General features: G+C 36.0%; 1 protein-coding gene across 8 annotated transcripts in view; it reads left to right on the top strand.

Moving 5' to 3' along the window:
• The window catches only part of TTC29 (tetratricopeptide repeat domain 29), a 274,748-nt gene that overhangs the window by 161,124 nt on the left and 100,672 nt on the right, over positions 1 to 12,952 (top strand). For all 8 annotated transcript variants that reach the window (XR_014955208.1, XR_014955209.1, XM_031504612.3 and 5 more), the window contains one exon: positions 11,100 to 11,323. Coding sequence is in view for 6 of the 8 variants with exons in the window: in XM_031504612.3 (XP_031360472.3) it covers positions 11,100 to 11,323 (224 nt within the window). In the remaining 2 variants the exon portion in view is untranslated. The remainder of the gene's footprint in view (positions 1 to 11,099; positions 11,324 to 12,952) is intronic.

Genomic DNA, 12,952 nt, shown 5'->3' with positions numbered 1-12,952 from the left:
AGGAAAAAGGTAGCAGTTATTCTTGTATTGTAAAATAATTGTCCTGTGTTCCAAATGTAAGGAAAAAAGAAGAATTCCATTAAGTGTGTTCATGATATTTTTCATTTTTTTTTCTTTGTAATAATTTTTTGTCCCAGGTAGATATGATAGACAAGGGAGAAAAAATAGTGCTTAAGAAAGATAGTACTTTAATTATATTAAAACAGGATATTGCTTTGTTTTTTCATTGTTTTTGTTTTGCTTTCTTCTCAAAGACTTTAACTTGAAATAAGAAGTGAATGTGGTGCAAAGCTCTAGAAATGGAAAAAAACCAAAAGTTGGTTAATGCAGAACATGAGTGCTTTCTTGTCATAGAAGCAGGCTTCATGCAGAAGTTGGCTGGCCCCTGTGGCATTCAGTGTGCTTTCCTTGGTACCTTCTGTTCTTTGTCCGGACTCACCAAGTCATTACCAGCTCAAAATCAAATTGCAGTCAAAATTAAAAATATGACTGAACTAAGAGTCAAGAAGTTCACGATGAACTGTGAAGTAAAGCATTTTTCATTAAGAGATTGATTTCAGGATGGAATCTTCACATTAGTTTAGAGCCTAAAATGGGCCAGAATTTGATATTATCATTCTTGTTTCCTGATCTTTTTGTTAGGGCCATAAAGATCAAGTAACAGTTCTCTCCTCTTCATACAAATGAAAACTGTCTATAGAGGAACACGTCATCAAAAAAGAGCTGAAGACTAGAAAGAGAAACTTTAAATGTATTTGATTAGAGGAATAGCTTTGCTTAGCTGTAACTATAAAATAATTACATTAGTGATGTTACTACATGTATTTTAAATACATTTGATTTGGATGATGGAGTTCTGTGGTCCTCAAGGCTCTGGTGGTCAAATGAAATCCAAATTGTTACACAGAGATGGTGAAGGCTTACCTAGGTATGTGGAAAATTTGTATTTGCGTTTTCTGTCTTGTGAGTGGTAGATCAGTGTGTTACGGAAAGCTTGCTTGATAAATCTGTATCAGTAAAGACAGGCTCTGCAATGGATTTTTTCAGGCAGGAGATGACATTCTGCATTCTGTCAGACGTTTTTGAGATACAGTGGGCTGTTCTGCTTAGAATTCTCCAATGGCTCACCCACTTTAGGATTAGCTGAAACAGAAAAAGGCAAAGGCTTTAATCCTCAGGTGTTCTGTGTCCCCCAGAGCAGTTATTGGCCATCTCTGCCAATACTGGGAAGGTGGATCATTACTACTTTTCAAATTGTTGACTGCAAAATGGCACATAAAATTTCTGCTCTAGCAGTATGAGTGATGAATATAATGAAGCATAAAGTCCCTGCAAAAAGAGCAGAGGGACTTTCACCCAAGTTTAACTAATTCAGGTTAACAACCCTAGCCTTGTGATTTGTTGAGCCCCATCTTTCAGGATCCAGACAAGTGCTTTAGAATAAGGTGCATGAGACTTTTGAAGCACCTGTTTCTCTCCATTGCTTATAGAGAGATCGTAGGGTGATCAGCTCAGACCTAGACACATAATTTACCACTCAATCCAACAATGGAGAGCTATGGAATTTTGAAAGCTGTAAAAAGGATGAGGTAGAGGTCTTAGAGACTGATTCCTGAGGCAGCATTTTTACGGGAAGCTGTCAACTGCGGAAGAGAAATGACCTGGCATCCATTTTAAAACTTCTGTTGGTGCCATCTGAGAAAAGATTATTTTTCCATTCTTCAGTCAGACTGAAAATTATTTACTACTCTCCCCAGGTTTCTGCTCTTTTCAGTGTCAGCATTCAGCTGGGTAGAGTTAAGGAAAAAAGATGTGGGAAAATTTATGAGGGATTAAGTGTTAGAGGAATTTGTGGAAATAAATTATTTCTTTCCTACATCTGTATGTCTTCTACCAGTGATCTCTGAATACTCAGCCCTCTCTGTCCTCCAGTACTAAAGAGGGTGAAACTTCCTCACCCAACTAGAGGCCAGGATGATCCAGAGAGTTCACTGAGGGGGAAAAAAGGGATTTGTGGACTGATGGAGAGGAGAATGAATGAAACCTACTCTGAAGGTCTGTTCTGTATTTTTATCATAGCCATGATGGACTAGTAAGCCTTACTATTAGGCTGGGATTTTTCTGACCTTATCCTTTGTTTGTAAGTTATTTCAATCCTGAGAGTTTCAGTACTCAGGTTTTTTTATTTATTTGCTTCTTTATCTGTCTGTGTTCTGGTATTTTGCATTGAAGGATGAGTGCTTTAAGGAGGCTGAACACAAATAACTGATTGGGAATTGGATTAACCCATACTTTTTTAGTAGCTGTCACCTCTACCACATAAATTAATAAGGTGACTTCTTAGGTTACTCAAAAAATAGATGGGGACCCTTTTTTCATTGACATTGTATTGCGGTGTTGTCTTTTTCACTACCTGAAATTTTTACTGGGGCTTCCCAATTTGAAGGAGCTTGGTCTGGGAAGGAAGTTTTATGTTGTGGGGTAGATTGACCATTTCTCTTTTAGTAAGTGAGGCTCTCGAGGAACAGAAGAGGAGCACTACCAAGAAAAAGTGTAAGGAAAATATCTTGTTGGTATGGGATTAAGGCAAGGAAGGATGAGGTGCATCTGCTATTACTAGCAAGCTTGCAAAAGGCAATTTAGGATGCAGACAGATAATGTGTAGGAGCAGATTCTGCTTTTCCCTTGTATTTCAGCCCTTGATTGGTTCCAATGATGCACTGCTATGAGTGGTTTCCATTTCTTCTGTGTACAATGCTGTGGAGACAGAGGGAGGTAGGCAGGCTCAAGGAGATAGCAGCAAACAGAGGAAGAAGTAAACTTCTTTCCCTTTTATGTTCAGTCCTAGCAAGAATTTGCTGTTCTTCCTGATATCAGTCTTTGGACAGGACTGGTAAGCACCTTATGGCCCTCTTTGTTCACATTACTCTGGTTGAAAACACGTGGAATGTTGTGTAAAGTCATTTACATTTTATGAGGGTATTTCTTTACTTTTAGATACTAAAAACTATGCAACAGGGTAAATCAGAACCAAAGAAATGTATCCTTTCATGGTAAAAGAAATTTTAAATTAAGGCACTCTGTCCCAGACTCCCTGCTGGTTGTGGAAAGGGAGATGGCACAAGTCACTTAGTGAGCTAGATGATAAATTTTAAATTCCTTTCACAATATTATTTAAATATGTATTTTTTCCAGTCTGAATAATTCCTAACAATCTTGCTTGCCATGACCAGGATTCAATGTTTATTAAACAACTTTCAAAAAGAGATTTTAGAACTTAGAGGCACGCATTCTTTTTGGTCAAATGAATGATCTCTGTGAATTTTGAGCCTGATAAGCATATTATTTAGTGTAATTAGGCAGTGATCTGAAGAACAGAACAGTGTAAGAAGTGAATGGTTTGCCTTTCCTAAAGAAACTTCTCTGTGCATTTGTGTAATGTGGAAGATTTTTCTTGAAAAGGTTAAAAAAAGTTCTAATCAACTTCTGTACATTATGTAGAACTTCATTTTCTAAACTCTGCAAAAGAAAGTTTCATATTTAATGGGAAATCATGAATTATTCCATTTATTATCTACTTCCTCCTTTCAAAGACATGATCTGGATAAAAGGCGGGGTGAATAATTTCAAAAAATACAATACATTTTTAATGGGAAGGTGCAAACTACAGATTCTCATGACTATTAGCAAGTATAGAGGAAACAGAATTTTACTTGCAAAAACTCATCAAACTCTTGCAAAGATAAAATACATGACATACTTTAATAAAGAAGAACACAGTGAGCTGAAGTTTTTTTCTTTTTTTATGTAACTTGTTGTTTTTACTAAGTTTGGTCTTACGGTTTTTTAGTGCTTTCATTTCTTAGTAGCTCAATAATATTTACTACTGAAGATAATGTACAAGCAGTACACAACTGACTTCTATTTTTAAAACACTTCATAAAGGTGAAGCATCTCTAACACACAAAAAGAGGCTGAGATAAAGAAAGATTGTCTAATCTGCCTTGGTACAGTCATGACTTCCTAATAATTTTCACTATGAATCCTGCATTGTGTAAAATCCTCGCCTTTCCTTTCTTCTCAATCTCTGTGTGGTCTATTTGTCCTTATCCTACTGAGTAAATTCAGCTGGGGACTTGAACAAGAGATCTCCTAAACAAAGGCAAAAGTACTGTGGAAATTTTTCATGTCAATACTGCAATAAATGCAGAACCTTGTAGAAGGTTTTATAAAATTTCTTAACAGCAGCTTGAGAGGATACAGAAAGTAAATAATTATCTTTATCTGTCCTGCACACTGTAAAAGAAACTTGCAGAGAAATTTAACGACTGCTTTGATATCCTGCAAGTCAAATGAAGAGGATTCCAAACTAATGTGTTTCTAGCTCTCAGACCATCAGGTCAGCTTTGAAATAAAAGAGGGAAGTTGAGAAATTCTTCATTTTGATAAATAGTAGTCCATAAAATGTGATTGGAATTGCTTTTGGTTAAGAAAAAAAAGAAGAAAGATAAATGAAGATAATGTTATTTTATTATTAGTCTGGAAATAATCACAGGTGTGTGTACTTTTGTAAGATGAACATTTTTATAAGGGTAGAACTTTTATCTTTAGTTTTAGTGTTTTCTTTGCATTTATGTTTAGGGACAATGTTTCAAAAGTTCATTGCTAAATTTTTATTTCCATTTTCTGGGTTAATGAGGATTCTTAATTATTACAGTGCTTATATTCATTTTAAAACACTTTTTATGTGTCATCCTTTGATGTTTATAATTGATTAATTTTTCATTTTATGTAGCTTTGAACAAAAGGAAATGAGTTCAATATATGTGTTCTTTGCGGGATCCTACTGACATGGTATGCATCTCCCTTTGATTGCACAATTTAGGTTAAAGTGTGGTTTGACAACAAGCCAGTGACTGAGGCAGCAGATGAAAAATGCTGCATTGTTAAAGCTGAAAGTTTTTGTACCTATATATATATATATAATATAAAGTACCTACACCTCCTTTTTTAATATATGCTCTATTTTCATCATTCTGTTAATACTTCTGGATACATAGCTCCGTAAAGCTTTTCTTCTTTAAAAAGTCTTTATGGTTACAAGTCAATTCCAGGTGCTGTTTTTGCCTCTCACAATGTGTACAAATTGTCATGCAATATTTTTTATTTATAATTAAAATACAGAATCCTTTTTATAACATTTTGAGGGTCTGTGGATTTTATTCTTTTTTGTAATAGGATATTAGTTATTTCAAGTTTGTAATCTTGAATTAAAAAGCAGGCACCCCACCCCAATGTAATTTAACACTCAGCCTTAGTAGTAAAATATTCTGAAGTGTAAGCTGTCTATTACTGCTTAATGGCATTTACTGTACTGTCATATCTTTTTTTAATGAGATTACTATAGTCTACAATTTAACATATTACCATGCAGTAAATATTTCATTAAAAGAGAAGTATTTAAACGGACAGTCTTTAAAGCAGGATTAAAGAGGCTGTGCCCTGATGCAGTTAAATACCTTTGTATCTGTAGCAGTACGTGGTACTGAAATGTGCTGAGTGCCTGGACCATACGAGGGCTTGACTTACCAAAATACTCGTGTGAATAAATTTTCCCAGAGAATTGGGATAGCACAGGACTTGGATGTATTTTTGAGTTAGCTGTGTGCTCACCTTTGGTGGGTTGCAGCCCAGGGACGTGGCAGTGTAGACAGCAGCAGTGTGAGAACATACAGGGGCTGATGCCACTGGAACCAGGGCACTAAAGGCAAATCCTCACCTTCCATATTTTCCAAGTGTTTGCATGAGCACTTTTTGTGTTCAACAATTCCCTGCACAAAATTTCGCTTATTTTGGCATGGGTCACCAAGAGTGTTGCAAAACTGTTCTTTGTTTTTGGCTGTCAAGCTATAATTAAATAATAATTCCTATTTCAATTCCTAGGCAGAGCAGCATGAATTTATAAATTCTTACAGCATATTTGGCTTTTTATTTTTATTTTCTATATTTGTTTTTACTTAATGCAATTTTTTTTCAAAATTTAGGGAGGAAATTTTGATATTCCCCTGTTTATGGTGTGATTTTTTTGTATATAGGTTAAACAAAAAGTAGCTAAGTATTCACATACTTTATGTAATTTTAATTTTCTTGTAGATTTATAGACAGAAAATGGGGGGGAAGTAAAATAAATTTGTTTAAATAAACATAAGCAAAAATATCTTTATTATTTTTTCATAATTTTGTGATGCTTATCTAAGGCATTTGTATCAGTCATTGGCTTGCCAACTACAGAAGGAAATCCCAAGTGGATGAAACCTATTTGAATACAGTTTTAAACATTATAATAATTGGTAGAGTAATTATTTTACACTGGAAGTACACTTTAATATTTTATATACTATCGTTGTTTAATCCATGCCATTTTATTTTTTACAAAATGGGATTGCTACAGTACAATACAACTACTTGTACTCAGCAGCTGGAATTAACTAGAAATACTAATTAAGCCCTACAAAATCAAAATATATGAAACCTAATATATTTTATATATATATATATACTTATGTATGTATATATAAATCTGCCATCTGAAAATAGTAGTCTTCTGGAGTTATTTTCCATGTCTGTAATTGACCACATCAGACAGGAGGCATAGAGAATTAAGCTCCTGATAAATGAATCTGTTATGGTATACTGACTGTTTTGATTATTTCTAGCACCAGTTCCTGCCTCTTGGCCTCTAAATTCTCTTTTTCAGTCCTCTCTTTCAGTTTAAAGGGTAAAATGCAAATAGCCTTATTGTCGAGGATTTAAAGTTAGAGGGAATGCTGTGAGGTGCTGTGCTGATCTCCCAGCATTGCTTAAGGGTCTTGTAAAAGTGCAATACCATAATATAGGAAAGTCCTTGAGACTGGAACAACAGTGTAATTTCATTAATCTCACTGAACATTGCAATTTATTATTCTTTCACTGGTAAAGACAGATTAGAATCAGGTTTCCGTTATTTCTCAGCGTGACTCGAGATTGTTTTGTAATAGCAATGTTAATGCAAAAATAAACCCATATAAGAAAATAACTGAAGTAGCTGTATAGTTTAGGAAAAAAATTTAAAGCAATATCTGAGTACACTTAAATTAAGCACAGTGTTAACAGCAGTGTCTTTTCAAGCTCACAGATCCACATTCAGTAAGTAGCTCTGTACCAAGGTGCTGCTAAAATGGTAGCATTAACTTATGGTTATTTATTTGGTGCTGATAACTCCTGTGACACACAGCCCCCATCATGACACAGACACTCTCAGAAGCTTCACAGAATTTTTCAGCACTTTCTGATGCAATGCTGCATCACAGTAACAGCTGGCATAGGACCAGATCCACCTGGAGCTCACTGCCCAGCCTGTGTAAATAAACATTTAGCAACATCATGGGGTAGCAGCAAGGATAGAAATGAGTGCACAGGCAGAGGATCAGGGGATTCTTAGAATCAGCTGGCTCTGTGGTAAGTAAGTGGTGTGGTTCTTATCTGTTGAGTTTCATGGATGAGAAAAGCAAACCAATTCTGCCTTAAATTAAAACCCGATTAATTGCTATCTTTGTTTTAACCATAAATACATAGAGGTGCTCCAAATTGCATTTAAAAATAGTTTGCTTCAAAAAAAAAAAAAATCCATCTGGTATCTTTTTCTCTGGCATGATCCCATGATCACCCTAGGGGAGGGAGGACTTTGGCTTTGCAGTCACATCACATTCAGGTTTAAAATGAAACGCGGCTGACCTTACAGAGCTGTCTGCTCACTCTGGTCCGACACACTCCATGGGTTGCTGGCGACCGTGCGGGCCAGGCGAGCGCCGTGGTGGCCCCTGGCCCTGTGCCCGGGGCCGGGGCACGGCCGGGCCCTTTGTTCTGCGCCGGGATCCCGCATCCTGCCTGCAGTTTCCCGCATTTCCAGTAGATGCCCCCAGAGACCATTAAACCCCGGGAACGGCTCCGCTCCGAGCCCAGCAAAGGGCCGGCAGTCTTCTCTCATTTCGCTCCTGGAAGTAACATCATTGTTCAAAGGAAACCTCAAGTCAGCGCGGACGAATGCGGAAAAACAAACTCGCTTGTTTAACCATAAGTCATCATTTATTAGGTAGCAAGGTTCAAAAGTGTTTAGCGTAAGGTTGCTTATCAATGTAGAAACATACTACGCTAATGCTAACAGTGGGATTTTATAAAATAAATCACAGAATCATAGAAAATTCTGAGTTGAAAGGAACCTTAGGTATGATGGGTTTTTATATTTATATTAGAAATGGAGTAATCTTTAGTTAACTCAAAACATGAGTTGTTCTGCTTAACCTCAGATTTTACATGCTGCACGACATCATAAAAAGCAGGATAGAAAGTGTTTTGAGGATTGAGGATTTATAGTTTAAATCAAGATATCATGAAAAGTTTACTGCTCTCACCTATACCACATCTCTTTTCAAAAGAAGTGTTTAATGCGGGGTGGGGGGGGGGGGGGAAGGACCCTGGAATTTTAATCTAGAAACACTTTGATAACTGTAATTATTTTAGATTTCATTGCAGCATCAAGCTCTTTTACATGGGGATAAATACCATTTATCTCCACAATACCATTAATCTATTGCCCAATTTTACTGTTTGTGTGTGATCAGTCGTTTGTAGCTTAGATATTACAGAAACTTAAGGAAACAATAGTATTATTATTGTGTGCTTTGTGCATTAAAACTGACATGACTTTTATTTTTATGCCACTAAATTTGAAGGGTTTTACTGTAGATAGCTTCATTGCTTGTGTGCTAAAATCAGTCCTCTTTGCCTTTAGAAAAATGTGCTCTGCACAGTAGGATTACCTCAGCATCATTTCAATTTCTCCATTAATTGGAATGGGATTTATTAAAACACTCTTGACACTGGTTTTTAAAAATCACATGTTTTACTATATGCTTTGTTTTCCTGTACTGGTTTGCTAATAATGCTTTCTTGTGGGGAAAATGGCTTTGACTTCAAGTAAAATACATCAGTCTACAGAAAATAACATGGACACAGTTTTTCTATTTGTAGGAATACCAGTCCTGTGCCCAGTGAGTGTTAAAAATTACCTGAATGACATTTTGGGTAGTGACTGCTGAGATCTTTTAGCAGTACTTCCTTGTTTACTTCCAATATATCTCCTGATCTACACACACAAACATATATAGATCCCATTGTATAAATAAACAAGCATGTGTGTGCCTCCTATGCAGATTGTTATTCCACTTCTCTGAGTTAAATTACTGTAGGATTCAGTCCTAGGCCTTTGGAAGTTGGTAGGAATTTTTTCCTATGCTCTTCAGAGTGTCTTTTGATTACATTGAATTTTTAAATAGTAAAGAAATATGTATTCCATATTAAGAAATAGAGAATACATTGCATGGTATTACCATATATAGCATATAGCATAGTATCTTTACAGTATTTTGAAGCTATATACTGTACATTTGGTATATGTCAAATATAGTATATTCTAGCAAATGAAAACTTAAATGTTTAAACATATTTCTCATATGCTTTTATAAGATAAATGTTGCAAATTTTTATGGTGCAGAATAGTTATATCTTTTTCCTTATCTGTATGAGAAATGTGTGATTTTCAATCTCAAAAAACATCCATTTATATATTAAACACAAATTCAGTACTGTCTGGTCTAAATTGTATCAGGATGATTTAATACTTTTATGCTCAGTTCTGCAACTGAAATGTGAAAAGTACATGTGAAGGATTAAAGTGCATCTGTGTAGTAAGAGATTTTTTTTTAATTATGTCAATTATGAAATAATGCAGATTATTTGCTTCCTACATCTTACATTGCTGTCTATTTTGTTGGCATCTAGCTAAGAAGTTTTTCACATCACTTCCATTGTATCAATATTGGTAAAGAATTGCAGTAGCTCTTTTTAAGATCAAATTATTAGTCTCATTGAGCTGTTATTATTACACCTGAATTTATTACATACACTATAAATCTCATTTTTCAGAATTCCATATTTATTTTAAAGCCAAGATAATTTGAATTTACATGGATTTTAATCTAAAAGGACAGTCTTGAAAACAGTTTGGTAACTTCATGGAATATACAAGATAAAGATAACACTTCTGTGTCCTTGCTATTTTACTGGAGTAAAGGTTGGTTTTCCCGGAGTGGACAACTATCCCTGCAAGCCATCTGTACCTTTGTGTTGCAGTCCCATTGGACTCAGAGTTTTCTCCAGAGTAGGACACAATATGATTCATGCCACATAAAATAAATATTTTTATTATTTCCATTAACTTATACCTCCAAAGGTGTATTACCACTTAAGAATATTTGATTCCACAACTTTTTGATACATATGTCTTATTAGAGTTTATGAAGGTACTAACTTCAATAAAAATTCATCTTAGCATCTTTGGTTGTAAAATTAGGGAGAAATTATCAAACTTTTGCATCACTAAACCGGCTGAAGTTATGTGCAAATGGAAGGAAAATAATATCTAATGATTCTGGCATATCATATGTTTCTGGCATAGCATTTGTTTGACCTTTTTAAACCAAGCCATCCTGTCCTACAGCAAAACTATTTTATTTATATATATGTAAATACATACATGTAACAAATAGCAGTATATATACAGCATATAATAAAAGTGTTATATATAACAACATATGTGTTGTTTTGACATGAGCCTCAGTTTTCCCCTGTGCACTGTCTTAAAGCAAACTAAGGGTTCATTGTGTTTTCATGGACTAATGTAAACATGGAGGGGGGGAAGTTCCCATCAGTCAGCCTTTTCTACCAAATATCAGCTAAAGAATACCACTGTATTTTTGACTGTGTTTTCAATGTATATATTGGTATGTATTGATTATTGCTATGTGTGCTTCCCTATGGAATGGCATTTGCAAGCAGATTTTAGCAGATCTCTTTTTGAGTGGGGGAAATAATACCCACTCCCTGCTGCTGAACTGCAGAGGTCTCTTCCTGAAAGCTGTTGTAGTTATCTGCTCTTATTTGGTAAGGTGGAGAGCAGAATACAGGTTTAAAGGCTTAAAATCTCCCTTTCTTATTCCCAGTTACAGGAATTCATACAAGAAGAACATCTGCATAGACATGCTGTGCCGGGGTTATCACAAGTCCTTCTCTGAGCTCCTCACTCTGATCCAGAAGTGGAATGCCTTCAGGGAGGCTGCAGGGCCTGGGTCAGCCATATGGCATGAGAAGTCCCTGGAGGAGCAGCCTGATAAGCTGGATCAGCTTTACCACTTCCTGACCGGGGCTGAGGCAGCCCAGCGAGCAGGTAAATGGGGGGATTGTGGGTAGCGGAGCAGCGGGAGCCGCAGCCGCCAGTGCCTGGGGGAAGCTTCCAAATTGTTTCATGTATGAATTTGAAACGCTACTGCATCTTAGCACATTGCAGCCTTAGTCAACTGAGCTGTATTTATAGAATAAATGATTAGGAGCTGCAGATATCAGGAGAGGTTTTGTGAAGGAAAGGAAAAAAAGATGTAGAGTGCATTTTGATAACATCAGAAATGTTTGATGTATTTATAGCTTTGATAACATCTCAATTATTTTCTCATAGTTTCATTATTTATTGCTTTCTTCCTCTATTGATTTGAGTAGCTGGTTTTGTATTAGAAAAATTTAATAGGTGAAATGCTGTTTCACACAGTAATAGTTTTATAAATCTGTTTTTATTAAATACCCTGCTAACTGTGTTTGGATTTGCGACTGACTTAAAAAGGATTGTGAACATGTCAAATAAAATACAGCACACAGATGTAACATGCCACCTGTGAATTACTAGATATTAGTGAAGACATAACTCCAAATTACTGTATTTTCTCTATTGCCTACTGTTTACTAAGCACTCATATTTATCATTTTCTTTTGCTATAAATAGTAACATAACTTACTCTGTCTTTCTCCATTGGAATAATTGCAGGGATGGAGGCAGACAAAGCTTTACCTACAATCTTGTTTCATGGCTGAGTTGATATCAGTGTAGTTGTCTTGTTTCAAGTGGCATTTTGATCATTACAAATACAAAAACCTACAGTTAAGCTTATGAATTTGGAATCTAAGCTTTTTGACTGAAATTTAGAAACACGCAGCTTCATTTCAAAAAAAAGGAACAGCAAAATAAATCCTTTTGGTCCTTCAAAAAAATGTTAAGTGTTTATTTGATGCTTGCCATGAAAGCCAAAAGTTGTGTTTCTTTATTTAATTCACTATAATTCTTGACAGGAAGTCCAGCCAGCCATAATTGGAAGGAATCTTTAGCTTTGCCTGGAGTATGACTAAAACTTGAATAGGCACCCCTGTATCTTGCAGAATATGAGAGAGAGGTTTGGAGCTTGGAGTGGCCTGGCAGAAGCATTCTGCTAATATCTGATGGTCAAAAAGTACTAGACATGGCTTATCTCAGTGGGCCTGCGCCCTGCAGCCACTTGAGGATAAGAGTTTGCCTGCCCTCAATGAATGATATTTTTCAGTGTTACAGCACTGTGTGACAACAGAGGTGGCAAACATGCTCCCAGAGGGGTAAGGTATTGCCAAATGTGTAGTTCCTGCCCTTCTCTTACTGAACCTGGCATTTCTTGTGTGCTGGGCTCTGTAAGTCTTTCACCTCTCCCAGAGACAAGGTACCACCACCAGCTGCTTGATTGCACTTTGCCTCTAGGAGAGAGTATCTCCCAACTTTGCCTGTTGATTAAAATGAAAAAAGAAAAACATAATGAGAACCTAAGAGTTGGCAAGCATTGTTACTGAATTGCTAGATCAGAGCATAATTTTTTTTTTATTTTTTTCACTGGTTTCAATGCAGATCTTTGCACAAATGTTTTGTCTGTATAAAATGAGGTTTGAGTTGCCTGGCACATGAAGGAGTGGATGGTAGTTCCTGTTTCAGGTCTGGGAGCCAGCA

The sequence above is a fragment of the Lonchura striata genome, chromosome 4, assembly GCF_050655825.1.
Source record: "Lonchura striata isolate lonStrDom1 chromosome 4, ASM5065582v1, whole genome shotgun sequence".
In the NCBI taxonomy this organism is placed as follows: Eukaryota; Metazoa; Chordata; class Aves; order Passeriformes; family Estrildidae; genus Lonchura; species Lonchura striata.
Note: the sequence above shows the minus strand (reverse complement) of the source record. Positions and strands in the feature narration are given on the sequence as shown.